Source organism: Sardina pilchardus, chromosome 18, assembly GCF_963854185.1.
Source record: "Sardina pilchardus chromosome 18, fSarPil1.1, whole genome shotgun sequence".
In the NCBI taxonomy this organism is placed as follows: Eukaryota; Metazoa; Chordata; class Actinopteri; order Clupeiformes; family Clupeidae; genus Sardina; species Sardina pilchardus.
This window is the reverse complement of record NC_085011.1, coordinates 21,305,170-21,328,942: the sequence shown is the minus strand read 5'-3', so window position 1 is coordinate 21,328,942 and position 23,773 is coordinate 21,305,170. Positions and strand designations below refer to the sequence as shown.

Below are 23,773 nucleotides of genomic sequence, written 5' to 3'. Positions count from 1 at the left end.
CTCGCAAGTCTGTGTTGTGTTGTGTGTGATTTATGGCGCAGAGCTACTAGGGTAACCAGATTAGTCACACAGAGGTTAAAGGTCAAGCCATTACAGCTGTGAATGACGACATGTTTGAGTAGCACATGATTTTGATTAAGTCCCACAAACCCCAAATGAAAAAAAGGCAATCGCAACAATGTTCTTTTGTCTCCCCTGTCCCTCTTTGATGGCGTTGCTAATGGAAACAGCTAACAGTGTAGCGCTCTCAATCACGGCAGACGTATTGGCCGTGGTCGTTCGGTAGTCGAATGCCGAGTTCCCTCACCCAATGTGTGTCTAATCGTCTCTGTCACTTCAGTCGGGTGTCATCATCATCATCCATCAGTAACTGCTGTGAAATCAACTTGTGTCTGTGCTGTTCGCCGAGGAATGCGCGCCAGTGTGCGAGCATGAGGCTTTTTCTGGATAACATCACGAGTCAGTCCAACGTAAACTTGACGAGCGCCGCGTTTCGAGCGGCGAGGCCCGAGCTCGTAGGCCTTGCCTAAGCGTTACGTAACACGTGACACAAAGCTCTTTTGTGCTCGTTGGAGCCTCATCGGCACCGCCTCACCGTCATGATGAGCCTCCGTGACTCACGATTGGGCACTAATAAAAAAACGGAGGCGGAACCGACGAGCTTTTGTGCTCTCCCAGCCAGGTGTCATGTAATGCTTACGCATGGAAGCGTCACCTAGAGGGGCCTGAGTGGTGGAGCGCTGTCATGGCCGTCACGATTGTTAACCCCCGTGTCTCTCTCTCTTCTCGTTTCTCTTTCTTTTTTTTAGGTAAGTACATTCTTGCATGTTAAGGACAACACTGCCGCAGGCCCCGTGTATGAGAGCATGTCACTGCCCAGGCTCAGCAGCACCAGAGCTCAGGCGTCGGTCTCCTCCTCCTCCTCCTACAACTCCCCCTCCACCACCTCCTCCACCTCCACCTCCACCTCCTCCTCCAGCACGTCCCCGGCGGTCAGCGCCGCCTCTGACGGCCAGGCGCCTCAGGTGAGCAGCGTCTCCTTCCACACGCTCCCCAGGGGCGCGTCCGGCCACGGCGCGACCTCCGCCGCCGCTAGCACCTCCTCTTCCGCCGCCGCCGCCGCCTCGGCCTCCATCTTCAGCAGCCTGAAGAGGAGGAGCAAGAAGAGGAAGAAGAAGAGAGACGCGCGCCGGCACACCATCCAGAGGATCATGGGGGTGGAGCAGCAGGCGGAGGGGGAGGAGGAGGAGGACCCTCCGCAGCAGCAGCGTCGGCAGGAGGAGTCCGCGGAGCAGGAGGCCGTCGTCTACGACACGCACACGTGGCCCCTGAAGGAGAGGAGGAAGAGGAAGAACGCGGCGAAGTCCGCCGCCGCCGCGGTTGCCGTCGAGAAGCCCGAGCTCACGGACTACGTGAAGAACCCGCTACTGAGCGACATCGACGCGGAATGCTCCACGGAGCTCCAGTCGGTCCGACCCTTCAGCCAGGGTCCGGACACGACCAACCGAGCCTCCGTCCCTGGAAACCGCGTCAAGGGCCACTGCAGATTCCTCTCCCTGGGATCCGTCCTGAGCTTCGAGCTCCCCAAGGACGTGGGCCTCATCCCCTGCATCCCGGACGTCATCACCATCGCGCCCCCGGAGTCCCGCCGGACAGACCCCAAAAACCAGGAGCACAGCGCAGACAGGTCAGTGGCACTGAGCACCTTCAAGCTGGCCCGCTCGCCACCCACACGCAAGGAAGAGGAGCCCAGCCTTAGTCCCCAGGCTGAGGCTGTTATTCAAATCCAACTTCCGGGGAATCAGGAGGCTGCCGATGGTGCTGATGAAGACTTTCCTCCTCCTCCATCCCCTGTCGCTGAGGACCTCTGCCGGGCGTCCTCGCAGGGCGACCTCACCAGCGTCCAGCTGAAAAGGCTCTCCGGGGTCAGCGGTCTGCACGAGGAGGCGGCCTTGGAATGGGACAAAATGGCCGCCGCGTTGACGCAGAGCGAAAGCAACCCGCGCGCCGCCAAGAGCCCGGCCAAGGTCGGAGAGAACGGACCGTACGGCCAGCTGTCGCTCGGCGAACACGGAACGCGTCCCGCGACGGAGGCCGCAGCCTCCAGCGCAGTCGCCGCGGAGACACCTCACGTGTGCCCCAGCGTCCACACGCTGATCAAGGACCTGAGCGGACACAAGTACCGTCGGCCGTCGGACTCGGCGGGCGGCAAGGAGAGCCCCGCGGCCGTGACCCAGAGCCACACGTCCCACATGGTGCTCAGCTTCAAGGCCAGCGGGAGCAGCAGCGGCAGCAGCCGGGAGGACTCGGTGGACTCGGGTCACTCCAGCTCCGGCAGCTTCAAGTTCTGCGTGGAGGCGCCCGGTCCGGACACCCCCGACGACCCCCTGCCCAGGAGAGCGGTCGGACGGGTACGGGCGGCGGAAGCGGGCGGCAGGTCGAAGACCGCGATGGCGGCGGCTGCATCGGCAGACGACCCCGTGCACCCTGACCACCAGCAGTTCGAGGAGGAAGAGGAGGAGCTGGAGGACATCTGGAACCAGAGCCACGGCTACCGGCAGAGCGTCTGCTCGGACATCATGTACCAGGGCTATCAGGCAGAGCCGTCCAGCACGCCTCCGTGCCAACAGAGGGCGCCATCGCCCAAGGAGCAAGCCGTCATCTACAGGAAGCTGGTCACTGCCTCTGCGCCCAACCTGCTGGTGGCTGAGTTCAGACTGCCTCCCTCCATCCAGAGTCTGCTAGGTTATGGGAAGGACCAGAGTCCCAAAGACGAGGCCCCAGCCCTGGGCAAGAGAGACCGCCGGTCCTGGGCTGCCTTTTCCCACCAGGACCAGTCCAGCAGGCAGACGACTTTAGTGTTGAATGAAACGGCATCGTTCCCTGTCAGGTTGCCAGAGATGGAGGACCCCCATAAATATATTTACCAGTATAAGGAGGAGGAGGAGGAAGAGGAGGTGGAGAGGCAGAGAGGGGAGGAAGGAGAGGAGGTGGATGTGGACACAGGTTGTCCAAAGGTGAGGTCTAGATTGTTAACAAGCTGATGATTGAGACCTTTTTCAGCTTCACTGAAGAGTACCCTCTATGTCTGATGACTGTGTATGCACAAAATGTCCTCAAACTGAGCTTTATTATGTGTGACACTTTGTGTAGTGGTGGACGTTCTAAGTGTCAGTGTGTGTGTGTGTGTGTGTGTGTGTGTGTGTGTGTGTTTCATACTGTCGGTCATACTGATGATGGAAATTCTGACCTCTGACCCACAGGATCTTCTGTCGGTTCACATGGGGCTGGACGGACCCTCAGGACAGGCCCAGCACTGCGCTGAGGACCAGGGCTACATGACCATCACAGGAGGGCGCTGTTCTGCCACGGTACGTCTTCAAAACGCTCATCAAACAGTCTGGTTATGCTTTTGTGTTGCTGTGAGCAAAAAATGATTAAACAAACAAAGATAGATACATTCTTTGTATATTAAATAATGAAGCACATCTCTTGAGATTTATTGCGGTTTTGTGGTTTTCACGTAAGGCTGGAATACTTCTATGAACCAATGCCGGGCAACGTCATTCAGCAGGCTGATTACTGAGTACTGTCTTTCATCCTGTGTGTTTAGAATGGACAGAAGCCTGAATTCCCCTCCATGGAGGGTACTCTGGAGAGGAAGCATAGACTCCAGCCGGGAGGAAAGAAGGTGAGATCACTCTCTGAAATAATCATCATTTCAGAGCTTAGAGTCATCTGAGGTAGAACTCATCGTGACCATTAGCGTCAGGTATTTAGCAGAAGTTCAACTTCTCTTGAGCCTGTTCAAGAAAGGAGTAGATCCAATGCGCTTCTGCAAACAACTGGTGCATCCACGGCAGGGGACAAGTTGATCAAACTGAGGAAGGATACCGGAGCAGCACAGACGTTTTTGAGACTTTTTTTTTTAAATGAAATGTTGCACAGCAAAAAGACTAAAGTTTCGATGTTGATTACATCTTTTTCAGAGTCCGACTGCATTTAGGCCATATACATCTTCTGTAGATATTTTGAATTTCCTACAAGGCAGTGAATAAGTGAAGCACAAAAGATAACTAACTGTGTGTTCACACCGCGGGCGACTTGAGCTTCCAAAGATTCCGGAAGTCATTCATTTTCAATGGAAGCCGGCTTCTCTCAGCTGCCAGCAGCGACCAATCCGTCGGCGTCGCGTTTTGGGCGTCTTGAGCGACTTGAGCGACTAGAGAAAGTTGAATGTGGCTCAACTTTACGGTAATGAGCTATGACGCGGTTCAGCGATCAATCGACCAGCAAGGACGAACATAGAATGCTACTACATCAGAGCAGCCAAATTTTTGCCTTCCGATTTTGGAAGCTCAAGTCGCTCTTGGTCTGAACGTACAGTTAAGGGACAAAGGTCCAAATGTCCAACCCCAGCTCTTTCCCCATCAGAGTGAAGGGTAGCAGCACAATCTTAAAGTTATTTTTTGCCATGACGTGTATAGTGAATCACAGCTAACTAAAACCTGAAGTTCAAGGTACACTTGATACAAATACAAGAGCACCACTGGAAGTCCATAATGTTTTACCCACTAACAAGCCCACTTTATCAAGTTTACCAGAAAAGAAAAAGACTTGGGGTGATGTATATTATAAAGTATGTACTGTACTGTATATCATTACAGGCACCATGTCGGACCTGGAACACATACCACGCTATCCTGTACCGACAGACTCTTAGCTTCTATATAGACAGAAAGGATACCCTGAGGGTAAGACAGACTTATTCATTCATTCCTTCATTCCTTTGCCTATGTACACTATATTGCCAAACGTATATACTCATCTGCATTGACTCACATATGAGTGTATGTACAAGGGGAGACATCTACAACCAACCATTGATTTGGTTTTGTTTTGTTCTGTAACAAACCACTGATGTGATGTTTTCTTTTCTCTGTGATTGAATCCCACAGAGTTCAGCATCCAGCCTGCCACTAAACCTTGCAGGGGCTGAATGTGTCCCAGTTCCAGAGTATGCCAAGAAGCCCAACTGCTTCAGCTTAAGGTAAAAGCTCTATACATGGAAAGTAAGCCTTAAAGGAGAATTCTGGCGATTTTTCACATAGACCTCTGTTTTTCAAGGTCACCGAGTACTGTCGGTGCGGGGGGAAAAAAACCCTGAAAACATTCGGTTCTACCTAGCTGGAGTTGTTGCAGCCAACAGCTAGAGCTGTTAGGCAACTGTACTGCTACACTCTGGGAGCATGAACATGGGCACCAGAATTTTCCTTTGAGCCATGACGTCACACAGTAACATGTATGGCACAGACTCATTCGGTGCCCTGAACATTTCCCTGGAACGTATTATCTCCCATAGTTTTCACATATCTAAATGACAACCTCTTCTCTCAGGTTACGTGATGGATCTGAGTATTTACTGAGTGCTTCCTCGCGCTTCATGATGAAGAAGTGGATGTTGAGAATCCATGCCAACACAGGTACAGTAGAAGAACATGCACAGCAGCACATCTTCAGCACATTGCACATGTACAGTATTAGACCATAGATGGCCAACAGTAGTGTATATCTGGATGTGTGTTCACATAATGCTCTCCTCATATAGGATCTGAAGATGCTGTCCCTTCCCTGCCTATGTTCTCCAGCTCCTCTCTACAGGATGACTCTGTGAACATGTAAGATCCTCTAGGATGTGACACAGTCAATAAGTAATCATACATCACCCTCAGAACCATGTGGTATCGGTCACGCAAGCATATTTAACTTCCCTTGTTGACGTGCGTTTCAGGAATCGTATCCCATCCTTGGCCTGTTACTGTATCGGCAAATGTCACTGTCCGGCCCGGGATGATGTCACGACCTGCTTTCAGACGGGAGCTGGGCATCCTAAAGAGAGCGTTCTCCTCAACAGAGATGGCCCTCGCCTCCCCTTCTGGCACCAGGGAAAAGCCGTGGACATCTCCCTCAGTGGCTCACTTCTACGCGCAGGCTACAGTGGTAAGGCCTTAAGAAACTAGTACAAATGTCATCACACATGTTACTTTGTGTGATGTACTAGGATTAGGTCTGTATCACAGTATTTTGAGGTCTAGATGTTAGTTTTTGCATGTTCATGTTCTCTCAGTGAGGTGCATGATTTATCCAGTAGGTGGCAGTAGTGAATCACTAGTGTCCAACATGTAGCCTTGTATCCCACCTCTCTCAATTGTCACTTTCTCTCTCTCTCTCTCTCTCTCTCTCCCCCTCCCTCCCTCCCCCTCTCTCTCTCTCTCTCTCTCTCTCTCTCTCTCTCTATCTCCCCCAATAGAAGATGCCTTTGACCCACTCGGCATGGCGTCTCTCTCAACTCACTCTCCCCTCAGCCACAGTCAGGACTGGCTGAGTTGCAGCAACAAGCGCCGTTCCCACTCCTTCACCTCAGGTGAGGCACCTCAGTCATCTGTGACAGGTCCACAGAGGCAACATATCAACCTGTAGAAAAATGGTGTCAGTCTCTCCATTGTTATCACCCAGACAAGTTGTGGTTTGAGATAAAAAGTGCATCTACCACAGTCTATTCACCTTATACCATGAGTGTGATTTATCTTCAAAGATTTGTATCTTAAGAGTACATTCCTCCATCAAACATGTCAGTATGATCCCTGTAGATCTGCCTTCATCTTTCAGTCTATTCATCTTTACAGCCATCTAGTCATCTATCTAGGCATATATTGATATATTATGTCAATTGAACTGTCTATGAATATGGTCTCTCAATACTGCTGTTCCATGCATAAAGGATTGTACGTAGCCTACACACATGTAGCTTGTCATCATAGCTGCCCTTGTCTCTTTCCTCAGCCACATATCAGAGAATCAGACCTGTGAGACTGCCCCCTTCAGGTGGAAGCCAGGACAGCAGCTCTAACTACTCCGTGACCCTCTTCATCGGAGACCAGCCGTCAATGTGCAACAGCACGGAGACACCACAGAGAGCGGCTTTTGGCAGTGGGCTGGAGCGCCCCCTAGACTTGCCTTTGAGGAACTATGCCAGCCTGCCACGGCCCCGCAACAAGTCTGTCTTCAAGAAATTCTTTAGTAAGAAGGAGTGAAAGGAAAGGAGTGGTGTTACAGAAACACTGCTGCTCAGATCCCCTCCTTACTGACTCTTTTCATGTGCAGAGCACTGATGACTGATGAAAAATATTTGACAGAGATGTTTATTTAGTTCATATTTATGCTTGACAGACATATTTGATACGAGGGGACACAATTTCCTGTTTTCTTTTGCATCACAAGTCATATTATTTGCAGAGTGGGGAAAAATGGACCTTAAAACAGACTTTCTTTGTTGTTTTTTCACATGAATATATAGAACAACGCTTCAGAAGAACTATTCAATCAACCGTCTTGACATAATGAATAATTTCATTTGTATATTATTTTCTTGATCTTTGAGATCTCACTGGTTACTATGGTGATCAGCTGTCTCTTGGTTTGATGTACTGTGTGTTGGTGTGTGTTTGTTAGCCTTGTATTTTTCTCTCACAGATTTCTGAAAATCATAACCCAACCACCCATCTGGTATGCTCTGACATGTATGCACTGTTTCATTTTTGTTCTGTTTAAAGGCTGCGATCCCATGCGATTGCTAGGTTTATGGTCATGGTTCATTCTTTTCACTGAGACATCGGTGACGGGATTACGTGCCTGTTTAATTTTGCAATCTTTTTAGTTCACAAGTATGCTTTGGTTAGCATGGTTAGTCCTGTAAGCTGCGTTCTTCTCTCTTTCTAACTACTAGCTAGGTTAGCTACTGTGGTTAAACCCATCAGCAAATCAAAATGTAGTCCAGAAGGTGTTTAATTTCATTCACAGTCATCACAGCTTCCAGGGTTCCCACAGTCATGGAAAACCTGGAAAAATCATAGAATTGTAAAATCCCATTTTCCAGGTCAGGAGGAATCATAGAATTTAGTCAATTCATTGAATGTTTTGGTAAAGTCATGAAATTTCATTTAGTCATTAGAGGCCAGAGGACATGGGAATGGTGTAGATGCAGCAGAATTCAATCACTTTCTTCATAGATATAGAATGGTGGGGGGAAACCAGAAAACATTTAATCCAATCTCATTGTTTAAGTCACATTTCAATTAGCCCCAACCTGCAATTTTGTTACAGGCTGTGAAAAGTCATGGAAGTTTCAGTTAAGATGGGTGGGAACCTTGAGCTTCAGCCATATCTTTGTTGTATCTTGTTTTAACACAACACTATCACAGTCTTGGAAACCAGTGGTAGTTGGAGTTGGAGTTAGTTGGAGGGAGAGTTGGTTTTATGACGAACACAAAGGAACTATACAGGAAGCCTTATATGCCACTCAGACTGTCGTCTTCTTTTCATTCTAATTATTACAACAGTTTGATACTGTTTGTGTTTGTTTTGATATTGTTAACTCTGAGAACTGTCACTGCACAACTAATATTTGTAATAAATCGATATTTTGGTTGAGAGCTGTATTTTCTTTTGATATCTTCCCACAGTAAAACTGTCTGATTGGAATGTAGGCCAATTCTTCCATTTCCAGAAAGCATAAAACAGTCATACATATTCCATACACATTCTCTCATTGTTTCATGATGATAACCATATCTAGCATGGTTCAACTGTGGGTGTTAATGTGTTTTTTTTTTTTTCAAAGTGGGCTTTGCGTGTGTATGTGTTTGGTAAACAATTCTCAAGGCTTTTCTTACTGAGACAAAAAAACTGCTTCTAAATGAGACACTGTGGATGTCTGACGCCTGCAGCGCTTGGCCAAGGCACTCGATGGCCTCTGGGCTGACGGGAAAGACTTCACACAGATGGGATTTCAAAGACCCTGATTGAATTTCTATTGTCTTAAAAAAAAGAAAACAAGAGAGAAATAGATGTGGCTTCATGAGGGCTATTTGGTGGAAGATTAAAAGAGAATGGAGCCCAGAAACCAAATTCCAAATCCACACTGCTCATTAGGCGTATCTGCATATAGCGACTGAAATTAGTCGATGCTCTGCTGATCCCCAGAGATTTTCAGACAAAAAGGGATAGGGGCACGCCAAATGCTTTTAATTGTATGTACAACGCTATAGATTGATTCGTGCCCTATAGTGACAATATATAACACTTTTTACTATATGTAATATATGTGTGTGTGTGTGTGTGTGTGTGTGTGTATATAATACATTATGTTGTATTACATTATGTAATACTATAAAAGGATATTGTAATACTATATTTACTGTATATACAGACTCCTATTTTATATAAAAAGCAGACACAACCAGATATATTCCTGAACAAAAAAAAAGAGCAACAAGATGTCAAAATAAAGGAAAATAAAGGCATTCACTGTGCCTTCAGATAACATAGCATTAGGAATGCATTAAGTACTTATGTAGACCCCATGCAATCCCGTCTCTGTGCTGCAGTGCTGAGCCTAACCTATATTCTCCGCAAGAGGCCCCATTAGCCATAGCACTCTGTATGTGACCATCTGCCAACTTCCCTTTTGCCTGACAGTCCACTGCTGATCAATAACAAAATGGACATACTGTACATGGCAGATCACGTTCATTCCCTCCACCTCGAGCTAGTGTGTGTGTGTTGAGCATTCTGGTGTGTAACGGCTGTTGTGCGGGTGGGTGGTGGTTAGTGAGGTTTCCCCTTTACTGTAAAACACAAAATAAAATGCAAGTTGTTGTTGTTGGTGTGCCTGTGTTATCAGTGTGGACATAACCTATTCATGTATGCAGGGCCTCCACATTCATGAGATGCTATGTGTGAAATACTGTATATGGGCTAAACTGTTGTTATATTCCTTCAACAGAGAATAGCAATATCCTCGTATTTGCCACAAATATATGTGGAATGTACAGGCAGACAGAAAGACACAGCAGAGGACTGGTCATTGAGAGTACAGTGTAATCTTAACTTAATACAGTGCATATTTCATTGTGTGGCTGGACAGGGTTTGAAAGCGTCACCTCCATACCGACTATCAGAGCGAAGCCGCTACACAGTGGTGGTGGGGAGAGGATTAATCACGCCAGCAGGAGCCATTACCTCACTGCCAGGGAGCCCAAAAGATGATGACTCAGCCGTTTGGATGTGAATGCCTCTTGTCCACCTCTGTGGTCGATGCTACCAAGACGAAAAGAGAACAAAAAGTCCAGGTGCCAAATATGAGTAATGACTCATAAAAGTAGAGACTTGAAGGACAAATGAAACACACACACACACACACACACACACACACACACACACACACACACACACACACACACACACACACACACACACACACACACACACACATTCACACATATGACTAGAAGAGCCACTTTATCCAAACACATGAATCACAGCACGTTGCATGGGATTGTGGGTCACAGCTCTATTTACTGCAGAGGTCTGGTGTCAGTGTCACCTTGGAGTCTTGGCATTGAATAATGAGTAACCAGGCTGAACAGGCCATTGATGACTTGTCAGGCGTCAATTAAGCCTCCGCTGGCAAACAATGCCTGTTTGTCTCTCCCCATCAGCGATGCGATTGGATAAAGAACATTCCAGACCCAGTGGTCAGCGCTGGGTCACAAGGTGACACGCCGTCTTCGTTTGCTGGTGGCCGCATGAGGTCATGTGTTCCTACCTTATAGCAAAAGCCTGGATCACAGGTCACAAAGTGTCAAAGCTCATGCCATTGGGAAAAAAAAGATCAAAAAAGAAATCAACTCCATCCTCATTATTCATGAGACACTACAAACTCTGCTCTGGCCATTATCTTGCAATTATACATCATCCAATATACTGACAATCTTGCATTGCACTTGTGTGATCTATCGAGTGGGTCACCAGCAAAATATTGATCCGTTCATTCAGAGGACATTAGACACAGTGTACTATTCAGTTTTCCTCCATCATCCGCCATAGTCTTGTGGTGAAGGAGATGCCATGTGGATGACCTCTGTGTCATGGGAAGCTTTCACTCTGGGCGAGAGTGACGGAGCGACCAGGACCGCCCATCGCTGGCTCCTTCATTTTCACTGTCACCATGGGCTGATGCAGGGGTCACGGCCTCTGACTGCTCAAAGAGACGGACACAAAGTGACTGATGTCCTGTGTTGCATGTCTTAAGGCTGGCCATGTGACACGTCAGGCAGTATAGGAGATGGGTAGGCATAATGTTGAGTCATCTTAGTTGAACTGTACTGTATGTTAAAATGTTTAACAGGCTATGCGTACATATTTTAAGAACGTTTTATGAAGAAGGTATTATAGGTAGTTGTGTAGGTATAATGGCATGTTATAAAATATTACTGTCAGATACATTTTTTGTGTGTTGACTGAATTGAATTTATTGAATATAAGTTATGTGTTTCTAAATGTTCATATGTTTATTTTTATTTCTCCATTATGTATGAGGCAAGTGAGGGATTAATAGAATCTCTAGCAGAGAGAGAGAGAGAGAGAGAGAGAGAGAGAGAGAGAGAGAGAGAGAGAGAGAGAGAGAGAGAGAGAGAGAGAGAGAGAGAGAGAGAGAGAGAGAGAGAGAGAAATAGAGAGGCTCCCTCTGGGGGCAAATACAATTAACACATAAAGTCTAAAAAGAAAACGGTGCTGGTTTTGCTCGGGGCAAGTTTTAATTTGCCAGCTCCTGCTGCAGACACATGATCCGCATGTCAGACTCCAGCCCTCCAGCCCTGAAGTGATCTCTCATCTGGAGCTGAACGCTGTTCCCCTGCACGCCTGGTGTCCTCTTGTCTCCGTGATGCTCCCAGTAACCTTTCCACCGTCAGGAGTGCGGGGGAAACACAGGCCGACGAGAGGGGAAGCAGGTGGAAAATTCAGGCGGATTTTGTGTATGTGTGTGTGTTTGAGAGAGAGAGAGACAGAGAGAGAGAGAGAGAGAGAGAGAGAAAGTGAGTGAGTGTGTTTGTGTGTGTGTGTGTATGTGTGTGTGTGTGTGTGTGTGTGTGTGTGTGTGTGTGTGTGTGTGTGTGTGTGTGTGTGTGTGTGTGTGTGTGTGTGTGTGTGTGTGTGTGTGTGTGTGTGTGTGTGTTTGTGTCTGTGTGTATGGGTGTGTGTTGATGTGCGTGTGTGCTACAGCTCGTGTTCTAAGGTCTCCTGTCATTTTTATGTTTACTGCTCTCTCTCTCTCTCTCTCTCTCTCTGCTTGCTGGGGTCCCCCCACTGGTCAGCTTTGATCTGAGACTTCAAAGGTGAAATTCAACACCACAGCTCTTAAAGGAGCAGGCTAGATGCTTGCCCTGCGTGGCTGTTACACTATTGTGTGCAAAGTGCTTGGCTTGCACTCAAGCTTTGGATGAGGACAATGTCCACAGACTGCTGTGATATCTGTTTACATGACTCTAACTCACTTTAACATGAATGTGATCAAAAAGTGCATATTCAATTTTTGTATAGGCTACAGACACACACACACACACACACACACACACACACACACACGCACACATACACTATCAGATGCTAAGCTATATAAGACATTTTATTGAAATCCTGTATCCAAAATCCAACAGAATTGTTACAACTGGCCTAACGTTCAGTGCTGATGGGGCTGATGTGCCTACTGTAACATATCTGATACAGTGCCAACATTGTTGTGACACAGCAGACCATCTAACCTGTCCGCCACACCTCAGTAGAAAGGCTGAGTAGGCCTCAAGTTTTGCCATTTTTCCCTGCCTTTTCATGAGAAATGCAAACTTCCTTCCTGCAATTCTGTACTCGTTTCTTTTCTGCAATCCACATTTTGTCAAGACTGGTAATAGTAATTGCATGACAATCATATGTGTTGTCTGTCGGGCAAGGTCAAGAACTCTGTCTCATTATATTTTGTTAATTTCCTTTGTTGCTGCTACGCCATGAGCCATTAGATAATGTGCGCTATACCCCTCCTGCCACGTTTCATCATGAGCAGAGTCCCACGAGGCATCACCGTTATTAAAAATGATGCCCAAAAGGATTTTTTTTTTTCACCACTCCCACAGATTACACTGCCCACAGAGTCACCAGTTTAGGCTATAAGCTCCTAAACAGCGCAGCGAGAGGCTTTCAATGTATGGGGGTGGAGGGGGTAGTGAGAGTGCAAGCCCCTCTGTGTCTACTAACCCACGGATGCAACTCGGTGATATGGAAATCAGGCTTCAAATTCAGCGGGCCCACACTAAGCTCATTCACCGCGGCTTTTCTCTGAGATGTCCCACAGAGAATAGCTGTGAATACCACTGTAGCAACGCATCAGCCATTGAGAATGGATCATGTACTATAGAGCCCTCCTCCTCCCCCCCCCCCCCCCATCACTGGACCCCTGAAGGGTCCTGCCATCTGTATTCATGGGCAGAATATGTTGATGTTTAAAGGGGAGAGAAAGCCCATGGGGGAAGATAATCACTGTTTGGAGATTTCTGTGAGCTTAGATAAAGGCGACTCATGAAAAAAATATAGCTTTCCTTTGTGTCATATCAGGCACAATCCCTGTGCATGTCTGGCAGTGAAAAGGGTCGCAAATAGTTCCATTATAGTTCTTTATAGCTACAGTCAACATAAACCCCCAGCCTTTTATGCACATTTGTCTGAATATGAATGATCTGTGAATGAATGTATGAATTGAAGATGAGACATGAATGGTCGATGCTTTGCCAGAATTCTCATAAAATAGTGAAACAGGGCAGTTTCACAAAAGATTACGTTCACTCTAACTCACCTCTGCCGCAGAAACACTGACAGTGATACAATCTAAACAATATCCACTCACATTTCCTCAAGCCTGGAATTCTCACCAACATGAGGTCTAAATAACACAGGAACTTTTCCACCAAAACACACACACACACACACACACACTCACGCACGCACGCACGCACGCACGCAAACACACGCACACACACACATTTCTGATGACACATCTTCAGAGCCTGGTCCGAGGACATACCCATGGGGGACATGAGGGCCACAGCGAGCCCCTGCCTCCTCTCCAGTCAGCGGCGTTATGTAATCCATCTGTCCTGCCACTGCAGGGGCCTTGGCGATGGCCCAGCGACGGCAGGCACAAGCGACCCCTCTGCCACCTCCTGCAGTGCGCCTCCAAACAGCCCCAGACCCACTTCCTTACGGAACACATCCGTCCAGTTTTACCCTTTTACACAACTGGCCCAAATACACAGTGGAAACTCTTACGCAAACACACAAACAGACACACACTTAGGCAGATTTTTTTTTTAAGTGGTACACACACTTGATGGCTTTTGCCAAAGCAGTCATATTGCAAAACAACAGCTAATGCATTTTGGAATATTACATTTCTCCTGTGCTCTTTGTGTAATATTTTACATTAATTGAACTAAAATCACCTTCTCATGATGAGACAAGGGCAGCTCCTCTAGTTCAACTCTTGAGGGCTTTTTGGCTCTTTTTCTGACCATCCATCGGCAGCCATTGAAAGGACACATCAACAGTTGAGGAGAGCGAATGTTGGCATGAAGGCTTCTCTGACGCAAATCCTGCCTGGCACCATAAAACAACACACTGTGCTGCATCAGCTGGGCATGGTCACTGATACCTAGTGCCAACACTACTCACTTCGCCCAACTTTCAAATGTGACCTATTTCACTGTAACACTGTGTTCACTGCGGGGCATGTTGAGGAGAGGAAAAGCTAAGGAGAAATGGGAAGTGATGAAGTAGCAAGACAAGTTTCAATGCTTTCCGCTGGGCTGGAGAAACAGAACAATTTGAACATGTCAGTTGTGTAATCAAAATGGTACAGATAGGCTGACTGGGTTAAATGAAGATGTTGACATCACATATCACTTGTCAACGTCTTGACAAGTGACATGTGACAAGTATCTTGACATTACCACCAGCTTGATTGCAAGTGGTACTAATTTCAGGGCTGATAGACAGGTAATCATCTGTGCCTGAAATTATCAAATAGATTCAAAGACAATATAAAGGATAGTCTTTCTTGACATCGTACATGGCCGAGCTCAAGCCTGAATTCAGGCATCACGCCTGAACCCTATCAGGCCTGTAATTTAAATAAATACAGGAGGTTGAATGTCAGTTCTTTCACTCTTCTCCGAGTCTCTCCGAGTCTATGTAATGCCATGAACAACAATAGGGAGAACGAGCTTTGTATGCTGACCTGCTTTGCACAAGGTCAGCCATTATCCACCTAATCTGAAACGTATCCATATTAGTGGTGGAACCATGAACGCACTTTAATCCTTACTTCCTAACATCATTTCAGCAACATCACAATACTGCTTCATGTCATGCGTGTGGCTCACATCCTTCCAAACCACTGTATAAATCCTCTGAAAAAGGATTTAATAAACAGCAACCACAGGACCTACTAGTCTGAGATCACACACAGGTCATCTAGATAGCAGAGATGATAAGGATAACATACTGTGTGCTTGTTCTGTAGTTGTGGGTGAAATTATATGGGCCTGTAGGTCGAGGAAACTGCGCTGGTGTTTACTCTTGTTATGCAGCCATGTTGTTATACAATGTCTAGAGTGCACTAAAATCTTCTTTGGATTTTTTTTTTTAGAGACACAATCTGTTGCATAGAGAATCTGTTGAAAGCATAAGCAAACCACTAAAAGCATTATACCTAAAGGTAGGCTTTCTCCTGTCTAACAGCCATACAACGATCACCTTTACCCTTGTCATTTTAACAAAGATGCATAAAACATGATTTCTTGTGGTAGAATAAAATGCTACTTTCTGATATAAGCAGATGTATTTCACACAGACCATTCAGACGTATTATTTTCGTATTCATAGTGTATAATAAATTAAACATCAACACAGATGGAATTGTCTGTTAAAATATTAATGTATTCATTAATTTATTTATCTTCCCTAATTGTGCAAGCACACTCTTGATTCTAACAAGAAACAATGAGGCCTCCACAGGGTCCGACATTAAAAGCAAATACTCCAAACTGAAAAACTATACTTTATATACCACCACTCAACTCAGTTTGAGGGTGAAGATACTGCCTAGACTCAACTGTATGCACTCTACCCTCCCCCTATTGAGAACAGAAAAGGCAAAGGTCTCCATCAACAACAACAAAAAATAGTCCAGATGCCAATCTTCGCTGTCTCAATCAATTATTCATGTCAGAATCCATATACGAGAAAGCAAAAAAAAGAAATCACTTAATTGCATCCATGCATACATTTTTTTTTTTTGCATTTGACACTCTGCATCAAATAACCTAAATTATAGGGTTGAGAATAATAATTTGTCTTAGGTTCTTCTTAGTTTTACATAAATATATTTAAATTATATTAAAATTTTAGTAAAGAAAAAAAAATACTCCCAATGCAAACAAAGTTCATAACATCTCCTCATATGATTCAGTCCATTTGTCTGGTGTTAAGATCCTTGCTTAAGACACTGCTGTAGTGTTGCCACAATCTCTTGCAAAATGGTATTTCTGTTCTCCTTTGAAATCTGAGGGCAAAGTATACATTTGTGATTAGACATCAGACACTAAAAGACATCAAACTGACAAACTACACGAATGATAATTACAATGTGTGTACATTGTGCCGTCACGGTTTCAAAGCATGGAACACAGGCAAATAGTGTGAAGATGGATGTGAAGATCTCTCTCTCTCTCTCTCTCTACAATATGTGTGCAGCTTCCATCCCAAGCACAAGCCAGCATTCAATCTCCACGCAAACAAACACATTCACAGGATGCACCAGAGCGGTATCAAATGTAGAGAGATAGCACTATGTGCACAGTCTTTGGACACCAAAGTAAAGCTGGAAATGTATGGCTTTTCATGAGGCAATGTTTTTAGGTCACTTAGGATCACTGCTTGTAACAATGTCATTTAGTTTCAGGTTATGCACTTATGCACTGTGTTAATCTCATACAACAGCAGACAAATCCTCAATAGGATCAGTATTCGTCATTTGGCCCAGAAATATGTATTTGTTTGTTTATTTTTTTTCTGAGTGCCTTTCTGTTTTTAGTATTAGTCATGCTCAAATTCTTCTTTAAATCCCTGTAGCCTAATGGAGAGGCCCACAATATTCCTTGGCTTTACCATTGCACAGATTAGAGATTAAAGGTGGACATCATAGACACTGGTCTATACTAACCATGAAGACCTTTACATCTGCCCTCCCCCGCACCTCCTCGACCAGGCCAAGTGGTTTGCCCTTGGGAATGGGGATGGTACCAAGGATGGAGCAGTTACTGCAATCCAGAGTCTGCCTCACAGCACGTATGAAAGCCTGGCTGAAGAGCTCCATCTTCCCGATCTCATCGATAACGAACACCCGCCTGTCATCTGCAGAGCCACCACCAACCTGCCAAGACCCAAAGAATTCAGACTAGTTAACTGCCTGAAGAACAAATGAAGAACAAATGATGCATGTATGACCTTTTCTCTCTGTCCCTGGTAGTAGTTTAATCTGACTAGTCTACAGATGTGTAGTTATTTGCGTTGAAGAGGTTATATCCAGGTCAGGTTCAACTGTGGACAAGCCCCAGGGGTCACAAATACAGACAAATTCATATACGGTGCAGTGAATGGGACAGAGGCATACATGGTGCTGTTAAATATTTCATGTGATCCCATCGGAAGTGCCATATATGCTTGAATAGCCTACATGTCATCAGCATTTATGTTTCTTCTGAGCACAGCACACAAATTATATTCTATACAACATCTGGTCTTCACTACATAACACAAGAATCACCCACTTCTTGTCTTCACGTTAATCATTTAAAGCAAGAACAGGTTGGAAATGTCTCTCTCGAACGTATTTGACATTCCATCCAATAATACAGTATGTGTGATTCAATGGGACATTTTAACATGGTACTTCCTTTGAACATAGGGTGTGTGTGCACACATGTGGGCTGTATAGCCACCACTGAGCAGTAGGCCCACTTTATAGGAGACTATAGTTTGTTATTCAGGTAAGAATGTTACCTGGCCCAACACTTGTGCTTACTTGTCTGAAGAGAGGGAGAGCCAGGTTTTCAAAGGATGGCAGGTCGACCACATACTGCCCAACTCTGTACTCTCGTCTTCCAGCTGAAGCACCAGAATCATTTCTGATAAGTGGAAAAGAGACTGATTCAAGTGTGCATGTAGGCCAGACGGCACTGGCTGATATGGGAACATGTGATGCTCGGTCAGCTACCCGACTCTCGACAGGTGTGCTCGCTCTCCCGAGACAGTGACGACGTCGAACCCAATTCGCCTTCCTCCGGCCCTGACTTCTTCGGTGTAAAAGCCATGTATGGTCACCTCCGCAGATTTCATAGCATCACACACCTTCTGTACTAGTGTGGTTTTGCCCACACCTTTAGAGAAAATCACAACAGAGTTTTGCTAAATCATGTGCAAACTGTAGCCTAACCGAATACACTCCACTGTCCATTGCTGACCTCAACTCAATAGCCTATGATTTCATGAAGGGTCACTAAGAAGGATGCACAGACATTAAAATGGAATTAAAATGGCCTATTTTGACCGTATACATACTCAAAACACTGGACTAAACGTAGCCAAATAACTTTAGCTCATTTGTTAGCTTGCTAGTGAATGGGTTACAATTAATTAACTTATCTACGGGTGTTAAGCTTGCCTGGAATTAGTTATACATGCAACAACTTTAGTTTATGAATTGCTTTTAAGAAATAGTTACCAGGAGGTCCTGTCAAAAAGACGTGTTTGATCATTTTGTTTCAGAGCGCGTTAGCCCTGCTACACTCCACGGGCATGCTTAATACGCATGCGCAGTTAAACTCCAACTTCTGTCTACGTTTATGGCATCAGAATAAATTGCCAGAAAGCAGCATATGGATGCAAGGGGGAAGATCTTTTGCGTGTTCCATCTTTCCGAACAGTAACGTCTAAATTGTCTCCATCCTCAAATAGATGATGTGTCTATTACACTAAACTCCTCCCCGAGATTTATAAAACATACATACGGTAGCATGTTTCTCTAAGTTTGGAATTGATTCCCATTACTTTATATGCCAATCTATCCCTGAGCCGTGTGCCTTTGTACAAATATACATGGGCTACTGCCCAGCAAAATTTCGTCAATTCAAAATGTTTTGCATAAAGAGCAAATGCAGTGTCTGGGATGAAAGGTTAGAACCAATGACCATGTTTAAGCTTCTGTAACATAATAACACCACAGGCAGTATAATATTTGACACAAAAACATTCAATTCACGGATAGCCTACTTGACAAAATCTGATTTATGATTTCAAATTTGTGTAAGATTTTATTAAAAATACAAGAAACAAGACAATCACATAGATCTGAAGCTACACACCATTAAATACATCTCTATCATAGTGTGTAGCCAGGAAGCTTGTTGACCATTAGATCTGAAATATGCTGGTATTTTTGTGTGAGTCCGAGTGTACCAAGTTGATCATTTTCTTCCTCTGCCTCAATGGGATCAAGCAAGGAAAGTGACTCAGGATCAGAGTCACTGTGGTGCGCAAATGAATCCTCTGAGTAACCTCTGTACTGTGTGACATCATCAGTGGGGTCGCTTCGCTCGCTCCAGGGCCTTATGGGATGTCTGGGTACAGAGGCCCTCCCTCCCATTTCACTGTCCTGAGATTCAGATCTCGCTTGACTTACTTGGCTGTGTCTGGAATGAGCAGATGGAGTATAACCTGACCTCAAATCATCAGCGTCTGAGGACACACTAAGGCCAGAGGCCCGCATGGACTGCCTGATCAGATGGGTGCCTTTGAGGGAGCGTTTGGGAGACGTGGCTGCTTTCACTGGCACAGGCAGACCTGGATTTCGGACTGACTCGTCATTCAAGCTGGACAGATCACTGGGAGCTCTGGTCATCCTGGGTTCAGGACTACTCAGCAGGTCGGGTGAGTAGCCGTCAGTGGGGTCCAGGCTGGTGAAATCATCCTGATAATCTACCTGGCTCTCACTGCAGGAGTCAGAACACTTTGATGGAGGACGACTCCATCTACTTTCCCCCTGACCACCGTCATCTTCACTAGAGCTGGAAAAGCCAGGGTCATTTGCTCTATGTTCCAAATCACTGCAGCCAGAATGCTGGCTCAATGCACTAGGAATTCTGATACGTAATTCCTTGTCCTGCTTGAAATGTGCTGGTTTCTCTTTTAGGGTGTGCTTGAGAATTGATGCAGCTTTATGATTGGGAATATCACCGCTCTCACTGGATAAACGACAAATGTTTGGCTTGTCTAAGGACTTTGGTGGAGTGCTATCTTGTGTGCGATCCATATCAACGGTACTAATTAATGTGTCCGTGTTGTCCTCGAAATTGAGGCTTCTCTTTAACATACTGCTGCTGGAGCTAAGATTCTTGTTCTTCTGATTAGCGGGTTTGGACTGCTTTGAGTTGGCATGTTCCATGCACTCTCTGGGTTTAGGAAGATCAGCGCTCAATCTCTGCAGTCTAAGCCGATATGTGTGCGTCAGGCCATATGTTAACTTTCTCTTTGGTTTTGTCTTTTCTGGATGTGGAGAATGCTTGTTTGCTTTTGTCCTTTTTTGTTTACTGGATGGGGAGACAGAGATCAGAGACTTACAGCGTTCACTGTGCCCCCGTCTCAGGGAGGACAACAGCTGTGCTTTCTGCTGAGGTGATGCATTATTTTTCAGCATTTGCACTGCTGGTTTTGCGCTGTGAGCTGTAGGATCTGTGGGTCCCTGTGCTGATGTATAAATCCAAGCTATACTGGGATGAACGGACAGAGGCTGCTGCTGCTGCTGGTTCTGCCCATTCAACAGAGAAAGTTCCACAAGAAGGGCATTCAGCAAAGGCAGCTGTCTTATGGCATCCCCAAGATGTGATGGTGCCAATGGCTGTGGTGGTATCTGACTTCCTGTTGGATGCTCAACAATAGCTGGTCCGCTCTGCTCATTGGAAGGAGGCATTTCAGAATCGGACAACTCCTCATCTGTGTCCAGGTCTGCTACCCTAAGGGAATCCATTCCTGCACTGGAAGTTTTAAACTCTTTCTCCTCTTGACTTTTCTCTGCGGCACTATAGAACATGGGTGGAGGACAGAACAGAGTTGGACTCGGCTCATCCTCATAATCAATCCGAGCTATTTCTATTTTTTTAATTCGCTTTTTTGTTTGTTCAGTCTGAGTACTTGTTGAGGCAACCCTTGTTTCCTCTGCCTCAGACACAACAATATCCTTTGGGTGTCCGTCAATCTTAACTCTCTGACGAACAACATGGCAAAAACCTTCCTGATCAATAGGCTTTACACCAGTACCCTCAGTAGTCTTGCAGCAAACAGCGTTTGTTGCCATGTTAACCATTTCTGTTCCATTACTCTCCTGTGACATTGTGGTTCCAACACTGTGAATTTTGTTTTCTGAAATATGAGGAATTAAACTTCCCCCTAAACTGACAAGTTTGCAGGCTACAGAAATCAGTCCAATTTTCATCCCCATGAGATTGCACAAGTCATGCGTCCTTCTTTCGCCATAGGCAGAGGGGGTGCCAATGCCATGCTCCTCCACATCTGATTTGATCTGGTTGACCAGTCTTGTCAGAGAAATGAGTGAACTCCCAATTAATTTTGGAGTCTCTTGTCCAACATCCATCACCATTGCGTAAAGAGGAGTGTTTGTTAAATGTTTTTGAAGAAAATCCAAGTTAATTTTAAACAAGCACGACTTGCCTTTGTGGAAAATTACCTCATTTGATCTATCCTCATCCGACTTCGACAATCCATCTGTTTGTGACTCGTTCGATTGATAAATAACTAGCGTTGGGAAATCCAACAGTCTCACTCCGACAGCCGGTTTCGAACTTCTTAGCAGTTTGCAGCCTGTATCAAGCCGAACATATTCCACTAAAAATTCAAAAGAAAAGAGAGTTTCGTGTTTGGGAACAGTCATGTTGAGAGATCAGAAAGCAGCAGCTTATCTGTCGCTTCAAAGCGTCTTAGCAACAAACCTCGGTCGCACAATCTACGTAATAAGTCACGCGAGACATGCCGGGACTTGTAGTTCTCGGCTGAGCTGAAAATTATCCTCGAATTCAAGTTGAAATCGATGTCATATTTGTAGGCCTATGTTTAGCACAGGTTGTCATAGCCTTAACCGAAATATAGCCTCGTCTGTATAATTATTAAACCGTGACAACAACATGACAACGACAAAAAGAGAACAAACGCTTCACTTTTGCCTAGAAAAATGAAGCGTCTACGTTTTGCTTCCAGTTGGTGCCACTAGAGGAGCGCAAACAGCCTAATTGTAATGGCTGTTGGTATTTCATGGATCGAGATAGGTTTATCATAGCAAGGCAAAACACTTTCTGGCTGTATAGGCTATATTGCTTTAAACAGTCATCTTCGCCTGACGCATAATTTCATGCCAATTTTCGAAACGAAGCGGAGTTCGTCCAAGAATATTTAGGTTGATTTATGATTGACATACTCGCGGACAACTTAATGTCTTCATTAGCGGAGGTTTGGCCGCAGCTTGGCGAATCATTGCATCTAGTGGGCGGGTCTACGTTGTAGCGCTGTCAGCCTCACTAGAATCTAGCTGCTCCAGACAGTTCAACTGTATCTCAGCCGCGGCCAAGTAGGCTGAGTGAACAGTGAACTCGTACGGTAGCGTAAGCTATGCTTGAAAACCCACCAAGTTGCGAGTTCATCAACTAGGATAACTCTATTCAAAACTGTACGTTTTCCTCGGATACTATGGGAATCGTGGCAAATGTGACAGGTACGTCTAATGAATGGTAATTATTTTCCATATTAACAAAAGCAAGACACATTCAACAGCTTTTATTTTATGTAGCCTAATTCAGTCTGCGTGGAAACATTTTGTAGACCCATGCACGTTAGCGCGTGTAAATTCATTGGTAATTTCTGTTGCACATTTGGAGACAATTAAATATAAAGTTCTGGCTACGAAATAACGTCATCATATCTACCTGGTAGCCTAAGCTTGAAACACTAACTTTGAACCAAGTTAGACTGTATAACGTTTTGTTCGATGCATTTTCTGCAAAACATTGAGAGAGCATTTAAAGCAATGTTAAAGACGCTTCGTTTTACAGTAGGCTATATGATTTCAGTGTAGCAACAATCTTGTTAGTGAGGCTGCTGACTTAGTTGCCTCTCAAAGAGACGGTGGGAAAATTGAGAAAATATGAAATGCCGCAATTATAAGCTGCAATTTTGTGAAGAACATTGCATAGATCGTTATGAATGATTTCAGTAAATTAGTTGAGGCACCACAGACAGCCTCAGCCAACGTTACTGTACGGGCATATCAAAATACACAGGGACACAAACACAATGTCTGAATGGGGAAACTAAACGCTTGTCCGTTGTATTTTATTATACAGATATTCTTACACCCAACCTATCTGTGTGTTTTGTTTTTTAAAGATGTCGCCACTAGGGGGTATCTTTTCATCCCACCATTGTCACCATAGGCCTACTTCAGGCCTAGGCTATTGAAGGTGTTTTTCAGGGTTGTTTTAATTAAAATAAAATCCATAAATCAGAATGTCCTCTAATGGTGCTTGCTTGCCATTACTCAGATAGAACTTGATGAAGTTGATATCAGCTAGTCTACTCACCTAATTAAATGTCTGAATCATACTTTTGATTGGAGCCAGTACACCAAGTGGTTGAAATACATTCTGATTTTGGGATTTTGTAGATTTGAGCTCTCAGTCCTTGTCACAAAACACAACCAAGC

General features: G+C 45.3%; 3 protein-coding genes across 6 annotated transcripts in view; 1 reads left to right on the top strand and 2 right to left on the bottom strand.

Moving 5' to 3' along the window:
- The window catches only part of LOC134063729 (uncharacterized), a 39,131-nt gene extending 30,641 nt beyond the window's left edge, over positions 1–8,490 (top strand). For all 3 annotated transcript variants that reach the window (XM_062519417.1, XM_062519416.1, XM_062519415.1), the window contains 10 exons: positions 810–3,017; positions 3,264–3,371; positions 3,614–3,691; positions 4,668–4,754; positions 4,959–5,050; positions 5,398–5,483; positions 5,609–5,678; positions 5,792–6,000; positions 6,311–6,424; positions 6,844–8,490. In XM_062519417.1, coding sequence (XP_062375401.1) covers positions 810–3,017; positions 3,264–3,371; positions 3,614–3,691; positions 4,668–4,754; positions 4,959–5,050; positions 5,398–5,483; positions 5,609–5,678; positions 5,792–6,000; positions 6,311–6,424; positions 6,844–7,094 — 3,303 coding nt within the window. In that variant the 3' untranslated portion in view covers positions 7,095–8,490. The remainder of the gene's footprint in view (positions 1–809; positions 3,018–3,263; positions 3,372–3,613; positions 3,692–4,667; positions 4,755–4,958; positions 5,051–5,397; positions 5,484–5,608; positions 5,679–5,791; positions 6,001–6,310; positions 6,425–6,843) is intronic.
- A 5,760-nt stretch (positions 8,491–14,250) lies between these two features.
- Positions 14,251–18,816, bottom strand: ntpcr (nucleoside-triphosphatase, cancer-related). Of its 2 annotated transcripts, none has more exons than XM_062520003.1 (5): positions 18,731–18,816; positions 18,224–18,386; positions 18,032–18,134; positions 17,171–17,380; positions 14,251–14,544 (listed from the first exon to the last, which is right to left on the bottom strand). In XM_062520003.1, the coding sequence occupies exons 1-5, from the start codon at positions 18,762–18,764 to the stop codon at positions 14,425–14,427; spliced, it is 630 nt and encodes a 209-aa protein (XP_062375987.1). In that variant the 5' UTR covers positions 18,765–18,816; the 3' UTR covers positions 14,251–14,424. The 2 variants fall into 2 exon arrangements, with proteins under 2 accessions (XP_062375987.1, XP_062375988.1); XM_062520004.1 differs by lacking the exon at positions 14,251–14,544 and adding an exon at positions 15,865–16,510.
- A 491-nt stretch (positions 18,817–19,307) lies between these two features.
- On the bottom strand, positions 19,308–21,740 carry map10 (microtubule associated protein 10). The gene has a single exon (XM_062520002.1). The coding sequence runs from the start codon at positions 21,659–21,661 to the stop codon at positions 19,388–19,390; it is 2,274 nt and encodes a 757-aa protein (XP_062375986.1). The 5' UTR covers positions 21,662–21,740; the 3' UTR covers positions 19,308–19,387.
- Between the last annotated feature and the right edge of the window lie 2,033 nt (positions 21,741–23,773).